This window comes from Pterocles gutturalis, unplaced genomic scaffold, assembly GCF_000699245.1.
Source record: "Pterocles gutturalis isolate BGI_N339 unplaced genomic scaffold, ASM69924v1 scaffold10571, whole genome shotgun sequence".
Taxonomy (NCBI): Eukaryota; Metazoa; Chordata; class Aves; order Pterocliformes; family Pteroclidae; genus Pterocles; species Pterocles gutturalis.
Genome location: NW_010100529.1, coordinates 887 through 21,115, shown reverse-complemented (window position 1 = coordinate 21,115; position 20,229 = coordinate 887). Strand labels below are relative to the sequence as shown.

General features: G+C 35.3%; 1 protein-coding gene across 1 annotated transcript; it reads right to left on the bottom strand.

Moving 5' to 3' along the window:
- Window positions 1-955: 955 nt before the first annotated feature.
- On the bottom strand, window positions 956-19,056 carry LOC104460588 (striatin-3; the record flags this gene model as incomplete). The annotated part of the gene is made up of 9 exons (XM_010080191.1): window positions 956-3,084; window positions 3,200-3,286; window positions 5,605-5,712; window positions 7,109-7,249; window positions 7,507-7,674; window positions 9,323-9,444; window positions 11,542-11,589; window positions 11,720-11,895; window positions 18,923-19,056. Coding segments are annotated over 9 exons (1,154 nt in total), but the record flags the coding sequence as incomplete, so codon positions are not given.
- Between the last annotated feature and the right edge of the window lie 1,173 nt (window positions 19,057-20,229).

The following is a 20,229-nucleotide window of genomic DNA, read 5'->3' as shown; positions in this document are numbered from 1 at the left end:
TTTAGCATGTTATATCCCACAATAAATAGACTGTATTAGAGATTATTGTCAATATATAATAAATGAAGCCTCACTACAGCATCTGATCCACTATGCATGAGTGAACTAAGATGACTGTCAAAGCTTTCAATTAAGGAAAATAAGCAAATATTTTTTGTTTTACCATTTCAATTTTAATACAATTAAAAAAAAGGTAAATGTTATGCATGGCAATGTTTATTAAACAATCACATTTCATTTAAGCATTAAAACGCAGCAGTCTGGAAAAGCTGCCAGAAACAATGTTTGGCTTCAGAAAAGGCGATTATGAAATTACTTTCAATAAAATTCAAATACTCTCATCTGTTGATTAGTTGAATGCTTTAGACTGGAAGGAACAAAAAAGTGCAAATTAGCTGAATATTACTTTCAAAAGTAAATTCTTAGTGTCCTACAAGCAGTTACTGAAAGGCCTCACCTCAATCTTCATCATGATAAAGGACAAAATTATCCAACTTCTATACAATTATAATTTACTGTAACATTTCAAACAATGTAACATTATTACTAAAACAAAATTAATTTCAGAATATAACTGTGGTATTCTGCCTACCATGAGCACCTTCTTTCCTTTTTTTTTTTAAATCTAATTTGCTTGACATGAGATGGCATGAGATACATTCTCACTCCAAAACTGGAAACTTACATGGAACAATACAGTTACAACCACTTACAGGAACATGTTCCCGCTTAAGATAATTTATACCGAAGCATACTGCTTTTACAGGGAAATTTAAGATTCATATTGTGGTACTCTGTTCCTTCTGATATCCTTTCAGGAAAGTAACTCATCACAGAGTAGGTAAATGTTGACCTGCAGCTTAGCCTTTGCAAAAAGATTGTCCTTTTGCACATCACCTTTACTGGAGGACTTGTAAAGAAATGGACAAAGGTTAATAGGTACATTTGACATATGGGCAAATTTTCAGCCTTTAAATATCACTTTTTTAAAAAAATTCAACATAATGATTCAGTGGCAACTTGAAATAAAACCAGTATCTTTCTGACTCCTAAATCACTTGAGAACCATTTCATATACAGAGATAGCGAAAAACAGTGTGATTATCATCTTATGAAGACTCTAAGAATACACTAGCAATTTTCAATTTGTTCTTTGAAAAAGCTTCAAAAATATTGTGGAAACATGTTCTTGTATATGGCTACTCCTGCTTGTAACTGAACAGTTGGTTGACATCCAGACAACTATTACAATTTTCCAAAAGCAAAGCAGCTTATAAACATAATAAACAAATGGTAATTTTGCTAAAATTTAGACCTAATTTAGTAATTTGTAGAATGACACTTTCAAACTGTGCAACACAAAATAATGTAGCCAACAGTAACATACAGGTACACCATTTAATATTTATTATATGCATTTTATATACATTATTTTTCAACAGCTGTACTTTTGCTATGTGGTACAATCTTAAAAATTTGCTGATTCATAGTTTGTAAAACAGAAACCTTACAAAACTCATCAAAACTCGCAAACTGATCAGAAAAGTTTTGTGGAAGACTAGAAAAAATACTTTATTGTATTAATCATGCATTACACAAACAAAATCTTTAGTTACACCATAAACTGAAGCACATCTGAAAATAAAATAAAAGCAGGGAATAACTAGTCAAAACACAGCAGATTTATGAATCTTGAATCAACTACTTTTGTATTCTATTTGAAATGCAAATAAAAATATTTTTCACTCCAAAAATTCTGAAACAAGATTTGTTTTTTGGAATCAACTCCACTCCAGGTACTTAACCAGAAGAAAAAGAAATTCTTGGTTTGCAACTTTAGAATTATCAGATGTCCCATTTTCTCATCTATTTTAGACTGTTCAAAGAGTGCCATAATAGATATACAGGGCCCTTTAACACACTACATAAAAGGATATAAAGACCAACAAAAAGTGAAATAAATAACAATAGGCCATTAGCAAGATGGGTAATCCTTGATAAATAAACTCGTAAATACAGTAAGATGTACAAAATATCACATAGTGATAGGATGCCAAGATTAAATTTTTTTTTTTTTAAAAGAGTTCATTCGGGGGTGTTAACCCCTCTGTGTTTCATTTGAACACATTTTACAGTCCTTTATTTACGAAGAAGTTATGCGATGATGATGAATTAGCATCCTTATGCAAGGACTTAGCTGAGCTGTATTAGGCAAAAGAAGGGAAGAGTGTGGTTACACGGCAGCGGGTCAGTGAGATCTCTGTGTTTTAGGGTTCTATAATGCAGAAAAACATTATCAATACAATCTTGAGCACTGTTGTGACAGGCTAAATATATAAAAAGACTTATAAAAACTAGAATTTTATCCAAACCTTTTGTGCAACTAATGCTAAAATATTTTAAGTTAAATTTCCTTTACTTTAAAGCAAAATAAAAGTTTAAAAGGGGAATCTGTGGCATTCAACTGATAAACAGAAGATTACTAAGAGATGAAAAGAAAGCTACTCTTGGAGCTCACTTCCCCCCACAAGAGCACCACATTCCTAACCCTAAGGCAGCACACAGAGTCCAAAATAAAAGTCTTCTGTAAGATCAGACTCCACGTTTGCTTAAAGACACCTAAAGAACAGACATACGCTCAGTTCATATCCAGTCAAGGCTACAAATACTGGTTTTCTTTTTTGTATTTCTCTCCACCCCCCCAAATACAGTAATTACAGTTAAATGAATGAGCCTGACATTGTTCAAGATGTGGTGACTTTTCACCAAATTAGACCTGCCCCACATAAAAGCCTTCACCCAGGCAGATCAGATGTAGTGTCTTATTGGTAACCTTATCATTGATGGCAGTGACGCATTCCCTCTTTTTTGTCCAAACAGACCTGCTGTTATGATGCAGGTTTGTTCTGCTATGTCACACAAATACTTTGGCAAGGGCATCAGCTCCTGCACTGGCAATATACGCTTTTGACGGATGAAATGCTACATCATAAATTGATTCATCCAACTTTTTCCTATGAGCTGTTATTTCCTGCACACATGTCTTGCTGTCCAAATTCCATAACCTAATGGAACAATCATGGCCTGTTTAGGAAAAAAAAGAAAAAAAAGACAAAAGACAAAGTTAGATTTGTCATACATTTAAGCGCGTCATAAAGACAAAATTTATAGAGCATACAGAGGATTAAAAAACCCTTACTTCCAGACATTAAATAGATTCCATTAGGATCTACAGCTAGACTCGTGACAGCATCCAAGTGAGCAACCATAGAATGGATCATTTTACCTAAAAGCAAAATAAACAGTGAATTTTATGTGATGTGTTATTTCTTTTAAAAATAACATTCTCTTTAAATGCAATATAGAAAAACACACTTTAGATTCCAATAATATCTGAATGATACAATTCTATTAGAATTTATTAAGTTTCAACTACAGACTACTGCATAAGTATATGGGTAAACGGCACAGAACTCTCAAAAAGGCATTCCCATTATAAGAACCCTTTTCATTCATCTGGCATCTTTGCTGGTAGCAATGACAATGAAGACCAATCCTAAAATGACTGGGTGAGAACCTAAATTTTTATTCCCTTAAATGTCCTAATACCTGCCCCAGTAGGACAAAGTGCTGACAAAGCTTTGTAAAAAGTGACTGCATGAGTGATACCAAAGGTCCATCGATCTCTGTCATCACTAGGAGAGAGGCTACTGGTGAGAAACCAGGGAAGAAAATAAAAACAAGGCAACTATAAGTAATACTTGCCCAGAATACTCTCCAGCTTCTAATAATTAACTGTTTAGTTATGTCAAACCAGAGGTGTTATTTCTGTATTCAACTACTCTTAATGCATTTCTTTTCAGTGACCTTCATTCTCAGACTCTTAGTAACGTCTTTCAGCATCTCATGATGCTTTTTGAAAGGAGTTCCAAAATGTTTAACTGCACATTGTAGGAACAACCATCTGTTTTGAACCTGTCACCTGTTGGGGGTTATCAACTGAACCTTAGTTCATATAGTGGAAAACAGAGCAAATAAATCCCTATAAGACCAATATGAAGAAGGTATATCATCTTTGCCCTGTTGTCTTGTTGTCCTGAAGAATCTCATCCTGTTTAGCTAAGACCCTTCCTGAAGAAGCTAAAAGGTAATGAAGGTCTCTGATCAACTTTTTAACCATTCCCTGAAACATTTTAATTTAGCTATATCCCTTTTGAGATAAAGGAGACTGGAGTAACGCAGAGTATGCATGTGGATACACCAAGAATTCATACGAAGGTATTAACAATGATTCTTTTTGTTGTTTATTCCTTTCCTTCCTCCTAATATTCATTTTGCTGTTCTGACTGCTAGGTGCCAAACTGACATCTTCATCCAACCTCTTCGTATAACTCCCAGGTTTTACCTGGAGTGAGAACAGTCAGCCCAGAGATTATTATTTTATATTATAAAGTTTGTTTTTCCTTACATGCATTGTTTCACATTTATCCACAGGGATTTTAATTTGCCTGCTCTTAAGTCTATTAAGAGCTTCAGTTCTTCCTTGTCAGATGTCATCTTTAATACCCTGAATTAATGAATGTTAGTAAACTGTCAACATCCTGTCCCCTGTCCAGATGGTTCACATTATGTTGAACTATTGTGGATTCCTCTAGGACCTGGTAATCTTTTATTTCACAAAATGACCATTTACTTCTACCATATTTGCTCATGCAAGATGTTTCTCCTTATTCTATACCTTTGTGCCTTTAAAGTAATAAATTTTAATTTCAGGACAATCATTGCAATGCATTTAATGACCACAATTAAAACACACATATGAATGGCAGATGAGAAGGGGAAAAAGATTTGTGCTTTTAAAAAAAATAAAATCCAAGAACAGCAACCCTCACCTCACCCAAACCAAACACACTTAAAACAGGGGGTTTGCACGTGTGCTTACTTAAAAATCGGCTTAGGCTGATTTCCACCCCCCTGCCTCCCCAACTTTGGCAGGATAACATGTAGGAAGTGACTAATAATTTGATGAATGATAAGTTTATGTTCATTCTTACAGTTATTCCAACCTTTTAGTCATGACAGACTGTGCAGTTTTTCCCCATACCCTTCTTTCCCCTCCTTTTTCCAGATCCTTTTCTGTTTTATAAACTTAATCAGCAACGTAAATATAACACAGGATTCCATTACTACAATGACTTCACGGTTACTTCTTGCCCTAATAGGTACTAAGCAATATTCTTTACTACTGAGAGCTGAAAAACATAACTGATACATGCTTAAAGCTAAAAGCATAGAAATTATCAAGACAGGAAGCAAATGCCAGACATATCCTATAAATTTGCAAAGCACTAACTTCAGAGGACCTTCTTGTCCCTCACAACTGTCTGTTTTGAGAGACTATTTTCTGACTGCTGAAGTCACAACTGCCACTGATATCACTATTTCATACAAGAGGTACTGAAGAGGTTTAATCTTACAAATAGCAAAAGTTGTCTTGTGTAAAACTGCACAATGGGAAATTCCTACAAACGGATTCTCCCTGTGTCCGCCCAGATTTACTTTAAGCATAATAACACATGCAAGTTAGGTTCTCTTTATCCTTACCCGTTTTGTTGTCAAAAAATTTGATGTGTCTATCTTCATGTGCTGTAATAGTTACAGGAAGTGTGGGATGACTTACTACCTTGTTAATATGATTATTTGATTGTATACCTGAAAATAAAAAAAATGTTCACCTGCTTTAAAGAACGGATTAAAGTCAAAATGAGAATAACTTTAGCATTGCACTTTAGCTCATGATATTAGCTGATATATAAATAATACTTTAGGAAGAGTATCAGTGAATCTCCTATGAAATAAATATTTAATAGCTTCCTGCTTTACAGGATGGGGGTAAGCCAGGTAGACTCTAGCTAATATACTGTAAGATTAAAGCTGTAGAAGTGGTTTATACACATGAAAGATTCTTGAGAGAGCTAGCAACCAAACCAAGCAAGTACTGCAGGGCAGCACTGGTCAAGTAGAAACAAACAGTAACATCTGAAATATATATTCAGCACACACCTCTTATAGCTCCACATCAAAAAAGATTTAGCTTGAAAGAAAAAAAGATAGAACCCAAATAACTGAAGTCAACCTATTAGATTCTGTCAGATATATTTATGTCTTATTTCAACTTGAAGAAACAATAAATGGTTTAGAATCTCTTAAGAAAATGTTTTTTTAAAGAGCATTCTAAAAACTTCTAGTCTTGATGTGCCAGTGTTTCAATGCTTGTTCCCTTCATTTCTGTGCTTAATTTTTGTTGATTCCATTTAAGATTCTCTCTTCAAACTAGGAAAAGTATTTCTCCAGTTTATGATGTTCTTTCTCACTGTTAATGCCAGTTTTTGCACAAGATACCCAGAATATCACTTTTACACAGTTTTGTAACTTGTCTTGCAGTCTTTATATAAGCTACTTAATACTGTAAGTATAATCACTAAGTAAACTGGACTACTTGGATTGATACTGCTTACATTATTCTTTTAGATCTCATTTCATAGAAAGGAATGACCAGAAACTGGAGGTTTTCCTTAGGGAACACTTTCATAGGTTCAAAAAAAGAAGGCTCCTCTACCTCAAGTTTCATCAGTTACATACAATTCTTAAAGAGCTGAATTTTCGTAGCACCTTATTTGTAGCAACAGAATTTCTAATATTAAAAGTTCCACAGGAGAGTTTTTAATCACAACCCATGCAGAATTCTACACTGAAGTAATATTCTGCTTAATTCATTTGTTTACTTATCTTAATATCCTCCATGTCAAGGCTATATAATGAAAACTGTGTTTTAAATATGCAATTCAGACATCTGAATCTTGAGAAACCTTAGCTTAGAGAACAAAAACTGTTGCTTTCGCTGTCTCTAACCACTTTCAAATCCTGCTAATCTACAGACTTTTCCATTGTGTCTGCCCCAACCATCTTTAAGCATCTAACCAACTTTCAAATCGTATGATGCAGGAGAGAAGCAAAACTTTTTCTTTCATTCATTCACCATACAATAAAACTTGGATAAAGGTACCTCATCCAAGATGGATATTTAGTACAGAAGAGCTTTACTTACCAGATTCTATTTGTGATGAAAGCATTACCACTGACTGGGATGTTTCTAAATCATAGATGACTGTGCTTCCAGTGTTAAAAGATGCCACCATATGAGCAGGGTCACAACCTATAAAGTCAACTGATGTAGGTATTCCATGCTCTAAAAAGAGAAAAAATTGTCTTTAGAATGAATGAAACACTTTTAAATTTTTGACAGTTTCAGCATCTAGTTTGTTTTATACTTTAAAGAAGAACTTTGCTCCCTTCTTTACAATAATGTTACAGCACCAGTGTTACTTTATTAAAAGATCTTTTCCCTTTAGTCCTGTTACCCAGTTTTGATAAATGGAGATAACGAGCCTGGACATAACATCATCTGACTCATGACAGATTTTCAAAACCACTTCAAAGACTTACCTTTCTCTCCATTGTAAGTGCAAATACAGGGCATTTTCTCTGGTGGGTTCCATAGCCTAATAGTGCCATCTGCTGAACAAGACAGTAAGTGATTCTTTACACCACTGTAAGCAAGACCCCAGACGGCATCTGTGTGAGCAATTAATGTGCCAGCTAGAACGTTTGGCTCTGTAAAAAACAAAAGTTCAGAGGTGAAACCTTTTTAGTGAAGAAACATTAAATAAGTATTTATTGTACCTCAATATAAATTAAATTCCACATAAAACTGTCATATATCCCCCCAGCCCTTCCTGTTTAAGGAACAGCTAGAATATTACACAGGAGGTCATTTTGCCAGCTGTCTCAAAAACCAAAAACACACTCAACCACAAAAACCAATCAAAACCTCTCAAAAAACCACAAACAAAAACCCCCACCAAACCAACCCAAACAACAAAACCACATAAACAACTATGTCCCTTTTTCAGAATGATACACGCTTGTTACCACCTCTTCTCTGAGGCACCTGCTTCTTCCCTCCCAATTCACCATCTCAAAGATGTTTGGTCACAGCCCTTCCTCTGTACGAGGTGCAAACACACCTAACAAAATCAGCTTTCCACTTAAACAGTGATGCTTAATGCTGTTTTCACTCTGCATACTCTGCTGACACAGGAGCATGTTGTAAAACTCTCAAGCACCCTAATAATTAAAACAAGATTATTTCTGTTGTGGAACAGATAAACACATTCTTATTTTCTTCTCCTTGATATTTTATAGTTTTTTTTTATAGAGGGTTTTTTATCTACTCTCTACCAGGCTTTGAGTAGAGAAGCGAGAAAAAGATAAATGGAAAGCAATAAAGCCAGTTAAATCACTAAAATTTAGTTTTGCATAAAATTAAAAACAAGTTGGCCTTGCAACCCAAAACCCTGCTAACAAGCTTTAGGGAGGTAAAACATCCCATTAGAGCTCCCTCTTTTAAAAATATCTTTTTCACTGGAGTAGAAATAGTTCTGTCTGAGGCTCATTAAAATTATAGCAATGATCCTACCTGCATGAAAAAAATCGGACCATTTTTAGAGGTTAGATTATACTGAATAAATTTTTAGCACAGAAGCACAATTTGAGCTATACATTGGTTTTAAGGGACAAGGTATAGCAGTCTTCCTAAATTGGTATAAGAAAGCACTGCTCTCCATCCCTCCCCATCTCACTGCCACAGATTATGCAGCCTGAGTGCAGTATTAGCTCACTCATTACATTGACACAAGAGGAGGAGTAAGGAATTTTGACTCTGTTCAATTCAAACTTCAGTCAAACATGGAACTGCACCCTTAGAATTACACTTAGAAGCACAAAATGATGATCACCATCAACGGCAGGAGAGTGATGTGCAGTTTTCCAAGCAGTTCTCAGCTCTTTGATTTTAGAGACATTGGGAATGGAGATGCAAATCAGAAACTGCAGGACACAGAATTTGAGTACACTTATCTTAGTTTCTGAGACTTTGCTATCAGACAAAATAACTATTCCAAAATTTGGAATTTTGGTTCAAAGTAGTAGACATGCTTCTTAATGAGTTATGATTTATTTTTTCTTTACTGTTTAAACCTCAGAAATTGCTAGTCTTCCTATTACAGCTCTATACAAAGTATGTCACCAATGCAAGTAGGAATAAATAATGTTTAGCACACAAAAAAAGTTGAAGATGCACAATTTAATTGATAAATGGCAGTTACATTTTACAAAAGCTCTAGAAAACAGATTAGCTTAAGCAGAAAATGAAAGTTGAAGACAATGTGCATGAGTTGTTTCTATTTTAAAAGGTGCTTACCATAGGTATCATATGGATCCACATTAGGGCTAGGCATGTTCCACCACTGGATGGTTGCATCAATACCACCACTGAAACACTGTTCTCCGTTGGAGCTAATTGCCAATGACAATACAGGTCCACTATTGGGAGACAAAGAAAAAGAAGTTTACTAGTACTGCCCACAGGATGGAAGTGAAAATTTGTCTATCTACTTTAAAAAAAAAATAATTGATTGGATTAAGGAGTTAAAAAAAATTCAAACTCCAAAGAAACAATTCTGTTAAAACCTTTTTAAAGTCTGAACATGTGATACTAACCTGGATTAAAATATTAAAACTATCCAAATTCAAAAAACTCAAAGAACACCATCTTATTTCTCAGAAGCAACAGTAACTACACCTACAAATAGTGAGTTTTTACAGTGCATTTATGCCAGTCTAATAGCTAGCTGTGCTGCAAGAGGTGGTTGTAGCCTCCCCCACCCCCCTCCCACCTATTTTCTCATCCTATTTTAGGAACTGACTGTAACCTATCCCGCAGTAAACTGGTTCAGAATAATGATCCCAAAGAGTACTTTTTTGGTCAAGGTTAGACTTTTACTGGTTTAACTTCAACCTGTTAGCTGTGATATCAGACAAGAAAAAGATGTAGCCCAAAGGAAGCAGCAGGTCTACTCCTTTGGACACACTACTAAGTCAGGTTTAACTGTATGGTAAAACCATATCCCCAAAATCAGACTCCAGGCTCATCTGATGGGCCACGCTTACGATACAAGGAGTTCACTGGCTGTGTAAGTGCAGATGAGCAAACTAGAATTACATATCTGAAGATGGTGAAAAGGAAGACTATTGGTTGAATCTACCTACGTATTTGGCAAAGCGAAGAACAAAGCTGGGCTGAAAGGGAATTTTGCTCAAAGCCTGCCTAAAGGTGAAAAATAGTAAAATTACTTGGTTACCAGTCTCATTGGAAGTCACAGGGTGGGGATTAGTTCTGTATCAAAACATCACCAAAACTTACCTTTTGGTATTAACAAAAGCCCAAATAAGAGCCCAAATTTAGACAGAGATTTGAAGGAGAATTTAACTGGTCAGTGACCCTCTATCACTCAAAAGAACACTTGTATTTAAAAATGAAGACAAATTAGTCACTCAGCTCTAGGGAAGAATACTTTATGCTTTAGCTAAGAAGTGCAAGAACAAGACATTACATTCTATCAAGTAAGTGGCTTAAGGGAAGGAGGACAGTGACAACAGTATGTGTAGATTTCCTAATACAAACTACTATGACAACAGTATGTGTAGATTTCCTAATACGAACTACTAACTTTTTTTTTTTTTTCCTGTCCAGGCCACCACAGGAACTGTTATCCACTTCCATGCTTACCTAAGAGCTCTCATGAAGCTTACCCAACTAACTAGGTTATCAAAGAATGATAGAATAGTCTGGGTTGGAAGGGACCTTAGATATCATCTAGTTCCAATTCCCCCTGCTATGGGCAGGGTACACCTCCCACTCGACCAGGCTGACATTGCAAGAGAACTGACTGTAGCTATCAGAACTTTACTCAGGTATTAACCAACTTTTTGACTACAATAATTATCTCACTGATTTCCAGGTTCCCTCAGCTTTGAGAGGCATATGTATGAATTAATACCTATGCACTATCTACTACTTTGGCCTATCTTGGCAATGAAATTTTATCTCTTATTCTTGTTCAAGTCCCTAAAAAATTCAGAACCCTCCTAGTCCCTTGCTTGATCTCCTGATTTTTCACTCATTGAATCCACATTCATTAGAGGTTTTATTTGGTCCTGATGACTGCATCTGTACTTTTAATTTCTCAGACCTGTATTTGAAGATACTAGGTAAGACTAATAAACTTTACCGTATTTATCTTCCTCACATATTATATATTAAATCCAAAGTCCAAGAAATGGGCATCACTCAGGTGAATTCATGATCATCTTCTACGATCTCTCCCTGCCACTGTAACTAACCCCATTTTCCATTTGTTTTAGTTTTTTCCATTTGTTTTAGTTTATTCCATTTGTTTATCATGGACTGTGCAATTCATGGCAGGGACTCAATATATACTTGTTTTTATGAAGTATAACAGACCTTGTCTATACAATGTAAAAACAGAATATATTTGTGGCTTTTAAATTGAAGTGTCTTATGAATCCATGAGATAATGACAACACATTTATCAAGCATTAATTACGTCAAACACTTACATGTGGGCCCTAAATGTGTAGATGGGTTCTACATCTAAAGAGGCACTCCTGAAAGAGAAAGGAAGAGTTACTACACTACATGAAATGTCTACTGAAAAACTCTGAAAACATTTAAGCATTTAATCAATTTCAAAGGCATTTAAAACAACTGATGTTTTATAAAACCCTGTATACTTGCTTTTTGGCAGGAACCGTTTTCTGCAAATTCCAAAGTTTTAGAGTATGGTCCTCAGAGGCTGTAACCAGCACAGGCTCTGCAGGATGAAAAGCTAATGCCCGCACTCCATCAAAATGACTGCGTAGCGTGTACTTAGGGTTCCATGTCTTTCGGAAGGCATCTTTATTAGCTGGCAGCTTAAAAAAAAGAAAAGGAAAGTAGTAATTATATATTATACATGTTTTTAAACCAAAGATAAATCTCCCCATGTTTTAGGAAAACACACTATTTTTGATTCAGCTAATACATGTTCAATCTTAAGTTTGCATTTATCTATTTATTTGTCTCTATGCACCTCTAACTCCCTCTCTGGCACGCAAGGTGGTCTGCAATTTTTTCTATTGTAATAGTTTCTTTCATCCCAGACTGGAATGGAGTACAACACTCAACATGCAGACAAGAAGCCTTGATTTTCATAAACTTGTTTTAATCCTTTTGTGGAATGATACTTTAATTCTTCTTCCCTGAAGAAAGATAAAGGTTTCATTACTTACGTTCTCTGCACCCAAGGAAGAGATTGCAACTGTCAAAAGCTCATTTATCACTTAAACACAATAAAAATGAGCTTCAGGTCCCTAGTGAGTGATCTTCCTCAGATAAGTAACTCAACTGAGAATGACAGGAAACACATGTAATTCTTGAATACTTCTACATGTGAAGGCATGTACACAGAAACAGGTAATCCAGGCTTCAATAAGCATTTACCGTGATTTTAAACATAACATTATATAGACATATTTTTTGAAGTCTTTAATGAGTTTTAAATATATTTGTGAGACAATAACTTAGTTACTATGTGAAGCAATATATACAAACTTCACATTTATATTGTGAACATCCAATTCAGACTCTTAATCTATAGACTGTTAGGCTAAAATACAAAAAATTACAGCTGCTTAATATTAATTATAGGTAATTCAGAAGAGTTACCAGGTAACCTGAAAGTCTTCTAGTGACTGCAAGAGACTGATTTAGAGCTTTGAATACAATTTATATTAGGTAGAGAGTAGACCCCTAAAATTCTACATCCCATGTGTCCTAAGCCTCCGTCATAAGGAGAAATACACGTGCAGGTACTTCTCTCTTCCCCTCAAGTAATTATAAAGGGAGTTTAGAAAATTGAGTTTAGTTAGATGACCAAAATTAGCAAACTAAGAATGAATGGAGTCTAGTCCTGTCCTTTGCCTTACATGCTATCTGTTCACCATGTAACTGTTAAAGCATGTTTCCCAACTGCAGGCCTGACTCTCTCAGTGTCCTAAGGCACGGGGCCTGTTGCAATACGACAAGGGGTAATGGTTTTAAACTAAAAAAGAGAGTAGGATTTAGATTAGATATAAAGGAAGAAAGCTTTTACAATAACGGTGGTGAAACACTGGAACAATGGGTTGCCCAGAGACATCGTAGATACCCCATCCCTGGAGACATTCAAGATCAGGTTGGATGGGGCTATGAGCAACCTGCTCTAGTTGAAAATGTCCCTGCTCATTGCAGGGGGGATTTGGACTAGATGACCTTTAAAGGTTTCTTCCAACCCAAACTATTTTATGATTCTATGATTTTCAGCAATACTATTAAGAGATTAAAATCTCCCATAGCTAATAAAATCTTAGTACATTATATCTGTCGGACTGAAAGTAATAAAAATCAGATCATAACATAACATATACCATAATAAGTATTCCTGGACCAAATCTATATCCTGTACTGAATTACCACTACTCACTCAAACTAAATTTGATTCTATCCAAACAAAATAAATAGAAAGGCTCAGACAATAAAATTTACTGTTCTGAGTTACAGATGTGCAGACATTTGCTTTTCCCTTATATTAATGTAAATTTCTGGCCTAAGTGCAAGCCATGCCAAATTCAGATCAAGCAAGAGAAACTTGTTACACCAGAGGTGTAACCTGTATTTTTATTTTTCTTAGTACCAACCAATAAATACACTTCATAACAAAGCATTTTGTTTCCAATCTTCCTACTTCAGAGAACACTGGATATTGCAATATTTTTTCTGAGATGCAAGTTATTTTACACCATGCTGCATATTATATGCAAGCTTCATAAAAAGAATAATCTTCTGTTTCAAAGTGGAATTCTGGAGTTCTGCATTAAACTTGATAGATTTCAGCCCCAACTGCATATTTATTCACCTCCCTGAATCTAAGAGTGGATAAGAAAAGGAAAAAACAAAACAAAACAAAGATATTTTTCTAGCAGAGTCTTCTGGCATATTTAATCCTCATTATGTAATGTACTCATCCACCTGGCTAACTCATGTTGCCTTGTGCACTTGTGGCGATCTGGGGCTTAGACAAACTAAAGCCAAACTTTTGAAATAGCAATGGCTAATTTTAGCATATGTTATGTCCCATATGAGACAGAAGACCTTGATCGCTTGGGTGTGACATACATCCACATCACACTTGATTTCTATTACAGTTGCGATGAAGAGTCATTCACAAAAGCCTGGACCCAAACAGAGTGGTCCTTATTGTTCAGAAAAAGGAAAAGAGCTCATTAAATCTTTTTTGTTAAAATGGCCATCACAGTTGTAATTTAGTTCTCAGCAGTTCAGAGGTACCTGCTAAAGTGCAAAGTACAGGATTTGCAGAAGTTAAAAAAAAAAGTAGTTACAAGGTACGTTTCCTATCTTAAGTATAGCTTTAAGACCCTAATTTTTTAAAAACAGACTCGAACATCTCTAGATGTTCCACTTCCTAGATCTATAGATTTTTTTTCTTGTTTAATTCTTTTTCCCCATCCATGTTTCCAATGAACATGACATCCTTACTGCTAGAGTAAGAGAACTAACATATCTTTAAAAAGAGATCCTTTCAACCTCTAAGAAAAAAAGCTCCAGTAGTATTTTTCAAAAAAACCCATACACCTCAAAAAAAACAGTCAATGACTTGGAAAAAGGGATTTGCTGATTACAAAGGATAAATGAGATACAAAATGGGTCAGAGGTATTGTGGAAAAGAAGTAAAATGTGACACTGCATATCAATATTCCAAAGTGTGACACCTGAAAAGCCTCTCAGAACAAAAGGCATGGACACCCTGCTCCACTGAGTTTTAATGTTCTACTGTAAATAAATGTCAAAAGATAAAGACAGTAGTGAGAAGACAGACTATGGAACCATACAGCTTCACTAGCTCCTTCTCCCTTTTTCCCCTAAACTTTGGTGGACTTTACTAAACAGGACCAAGAGCGATCAGCTGAATCCTTGATCATAGTCCCCTGCTAGCCACAGAGTAGATGCTTAGAATCGTAGGGCCTACCAAAACCAGGAGCTGTTCTTCCCCCATCCGAAAACACCCAGCAACACCAGAACAAAAACTCTGGCTAGGTCAGGAGACACAAAACACTTTACATATCCTAAAGAACCTTTACCGCAAAATCTCCTTAGACTTAGAGCAAAATAAAAACCACACAAACCATGCACCACAAGAAATTGCAAAACAGATGAGGAGCAATCAGAATTGGAAATGCCTGCTTTATAATACTTGCTCAATCTAACCTAATAAAAAACCCCTTTCTGCCTTTGTTTTGTTTATGTTCATGGGAACACAGGCAAGCAACCTATTCATTCTGCCTTGTAAACCACCAGCAAACCACACTGAAAGAAACTACGTCTAGTTGTAAAAAAAAAAACAAACCAAAAAAACCCCAAAAAACAAAACCACAAACCAAAAATCCTCCACAAAAACAAACAACAAACCAAAAAAAACCACACAGACAGACACCAGGGAAGGAAAATCTTCTTTGTTTTCGCAGTCAATAGAATCCTTACAGCAGAGTAAGGAGATGTGTGTTTCCCTATCTCAAACAACTACTCACCTACAGCAAACACAAGGAATTAGAAAGCAACAATTAGTAACTGTAGTCAGAGTCTTTTAATGTTATTTTTTTCTTGATAATGTTGTGACTGACAGGAGATTTCCATATTTAGACGCTCTGATAAACGAGGACTTACCATTTCGCAGCAAGTCCTAGAGTGAACAACCACCGTCCTATGAAGCTATGGAACCCAAGAATACGCATATGGGAGCATTTAATTTGGTGACAATATTACTACCTCAGCATACAAACAACTACACACACTGAGGGTAAGTATAAAGAAGAAGATACGGAAAAAGACATGACTTGAGATGACTACACTGTATTACAGTATCTACCACCGAGATGACTAGTCTCGCAGACAACTTCTGCACTGAATCATCCAACATACAGAAAAAAATTCCAGCGATAGCTGAAATTCTTAAAACTTAATCCCCATCTGGTCCACATATCCTCTCCTTTTCAAAATACAACACTCATCAAGGAGTGATAGATGAAAGCTAGTGGAACTCTGTTGTGGGTTTATTTATTCACACATTATAATGGCTCATACAAGCCATCTGAAGAGCACAGACCTATTGGGAGCAATATGCAAGGAGTGGGAATATTAAGGGTTTTCAAGGTATTTTTGTTGTTGTTTTACTTAAACATGAACTTAGCTCAACATTCATCTGCTTATCTGGAGATCTACTGGAAAAGGAGATGGCTTAGGTAAGCTCATAAGGCCAGGAGTTGAAGATGTCCTACAAGTACTGTATTACAGGTACAAGGTAAGGCATGGTCTTACTGCAGCGCAGATCCACGGTTATGCGGAAACCACTTCAGATATTAAGAACTATCAAGGGATTTTTATCCTGAAGGAACACTGTGATAGAGAACTAACAGCATCTGAATTTCAGTATCTTCAGATCCACAACAGGACAGATACTCCCGTCTTAAAAAAAAAAAAAAAAAAATCCTTTCCATCTGTGTTGACACTGCACGTTTCTCTTTTCTGACAGATGAAGAAGTCAGAAGCCACCACACATTTTTCAGGTACACTTAAAAAGACAGCAGATATGCTAAGAGGACTGGGAAAGGGGGACTGGATAGGAAGCAGGGAAACCAAGTGACATTTATGGTCAATCACTTCTCATTCCTATTTGGCGAATGATCCAGTAAGAAAGCAAAAACTTACTTTTAACTTTTGTCTCCTCTATCAGACAGATATTGAAGCATGAGATAATGTCTCCTCACATACCTCGCAAACTAAGCTGTAATTAAAGTGCCTCTAACGAAGGGTCTTAATGAGAAAATTTTGCAAATCCAACTGCACTAAAGGTCACCATACTAATTAGTCTAATTTTCCAGCATACAGGCTTACTTGGGATTTTCGTGGGCAGAAGAGGAAAGAAGGGCACTTGAGAAATATTTTAGATTTTTAAAGAAAAAAGAATCAGAAAATTCTGTGATTACAAACATCTGCCTTAAGGGCCAAAGGTTGTCACGTTACCTTTATAAATTTAATGAAGGGCAAGTCTGACCCACCAGATCTTGACACTCCAAAGTTCTGAACTTGGGAATAGGACAGACACAGAGCACAATGCAACTGCAAAAACAATTTATGATCTAATCTCACAACTGTAGCAGCCTCACTACTGAAAGTATGTCACTTAGTTTTTTGATGCCTTATATTACTGCCAGTAAAATGGGAATAACACTTAAAGCAAATCAAGCTTCTAAACTAGTCAGTTGATTATTTTATTTTATTTAAAATACATATTTTTCCTGATGCAAGTTAGCATTAAACCAAACTTTTCTTAACTCTTTAAGACACAGACAGGAGCATTTAGAAGAAGTTATTAAACCAAGTAAATACTGCAGTATGTAAAACAACCCCCAAACCATTCAACTTCATAACTTCCCATGGAATTCACCACTAGTTAGGAGTAGTAGTTGGGAACATTCAGTTCTGGATGTTTTACATTTAAGTTGCCTTAAAGTATTTACAACAGAAGCTTTTGGAAAACTTTTCTTTGAAGTCCACCTGTTCACAGATTTCATTGAAACTTTATAAAAAAAAAAGTTATTTTCTAAACAGCTGTACATGACCCTCAAGTCAGACATATTTTACATGTGATCACACAAGAGATTAACCTAGACAGAAGGCAAAATCCTGAGCAAGTTAAGATTCACAGAGCTGAAACTGAATTCTGACACTAAACTACTTGATTTCCCAGAAGTGTTATGTCATATGAAATGAAACAACCTAAAGATTAATCTTTACTGTGAACATGTACATATATTATACAAATTCAGAGAGTACTCCAAATGTTTTAAAAAGGGTTTTCATTTATTTTTATACAGTTCACTAATAGAAGGATGGATAAATAACTTCTTAATTTGTTTTTCAGGAAATAGAACTATGTAACATAACACCCTGCAATAATGGAGAAATCTAAATACTGGCTCTTACTTTATTATGGCAATTACTAATCATACCAGTTATAAATACTGAAGGACAACCACGATCAAAAAAAAAGGTGTGCAGTCACACACTAGTATTTTTGGACCCTGTAAAAAGCTATAAACAGTTTATTTCTTCACTTTGTGGATTCTAAGATTATAATAAAATCCCTAGTAATGGTAATACAAACACCATCTAACTTGCAAAGTTATAGAAACAAAGAGGTAACTTACCAACAACAATAATAAAAAAGATCAAAACCCAAAAGTACAAGACACTTTAAATACAATACAATATGCAAGACTTACCTGAACACTTCCCTAACCAGCCATCACATGCTCCTAGCCAATAAAAAATTCATATAACACTACTGGTAGCAGCTTCATGAATACAGTCAAAGGAATGTCAGAACACTCTTGATTATAATAAAAATACACCCTAAAAGCTTACATCTGAAATATACTGCTATATATAGTCTATGCTGTTAACACTACATAAAGGGGAGAGCAAAGAAATAAGTTAAAATCGATATTTGTGTCTTCTCAATACTCCCTATCAGTGTATAATTGCCATTTTTGTTAAAACAAATTCATGTTAAGACGTCAGTCTGTATTTTATGTCATAACACATTCACCCAGTGACAAAATCTGAATTAAGTTATCTAAGTAGAAAACAAACCAGTCATCTCACTTATTTTGATTACCCATATTACTTAGCCCATTCACAAGGTGCTCCCTCCTCCTCCCATGTAATAGTTTTTGCTAACAAAACCTCTGTTCTCTGCATCTGTAATGCTCAGGGTGGGGGAGAGGGGGTCCAACTATTATTGATTAAACTATATAAAGAATTTTAAAATAAAATTGCACTTACATCATAACTATAGTCTGCATCATTTGTTACTGTCAAGTCTGCAAGGTCTCCAAGGCCCAGTACACTTAACAACACATCATCAGAACCCATAATAAATGACTTGCCTCCTCCAGGTGGAAACGTTATTGGCTCAGCTACAAAGAACAAAACAGTTTCTTTAAGTCTCAATGTAATAATTCAAACTGATGAAAAACTGTATTATTCATCTTTTAAAAGCAAAGCAGAGTTTAAAACTGAACTTGTATGCACTATATACTGCCCCAACTAAAAAAAGAAAAAGAGAGCATGACACGCACACATGTGCAAACACACACACATACATTAAATACACAATTCATATATCATGCTTTGTCATTTGATTACAACTTACTTTGCAGAGGTGTTCAATACTACTGACAAGATACTTGACTGACATTACTTTACACTGCAATATCAAATGTATGTCCCAGGCCTCCAAATCCTCAGCTAAATCTTTCAGTCACTACACCATGCTATCTGCCTTCTATCCATTTGCAAATAAGTCTCTGTACTTTATACAAGTCAAATATCTACTTCCATGTGTATTTTTTTCTCTCTCAGGCTAAAGGCATCCTGCAATACACCTTTTCTACTTTGATTTTTTATCTGATCAAAAAAAAGAAAACATCTGTTATTCATGAATTCCCTCTCTTACTTTTGTCAGCATGATTTTGGATTCTAATTTAAAACACACTGAACTGATAGTTAGCTAGCTGTCCTTCCCCAAATTAAAATTTAGCATTGCTGTTATCATTTAAAATGAATACAAATTTTATATAACCAGTCATTCTGAATTCACATCTGCATAATAGTTTCAAATATTCACCCATATTCTTTACACTCAACAGTTCTGTATATCTTCTTCTACCCACATATATCAATTTAGCAGTAATAGGAATAAAAGCTTACACATTGTGATACTTTAGCATATTTTAGAAGCTGACTTTACTTATCAGTATTCCTTTCCATGCAAAAATTGGGACCTTTGTTAGCTAGAGTACTTGAACTTTAGCTATGTGCAAACTTCAGGTAAGTGCAAACGTGCAAAATATGTTAAATCATATTTGACATCTTTAAAGATTAAAACCCCTTGACTTTTGGATTTCACTGGTTTGGAATAGAGACTTATGGTCTCACTTGTTTCTAATCCTCTCAGAAAAAAATTTGAAACTCAGAGAAAATAAAATTTCCAGGTCTGAAAAACATCCATATCCTGTTTATCTTACAAAAATAGTTCAAAACAACAGGACTAATAATCAACACATTCTTGTTTTGAACATGCGCCTATC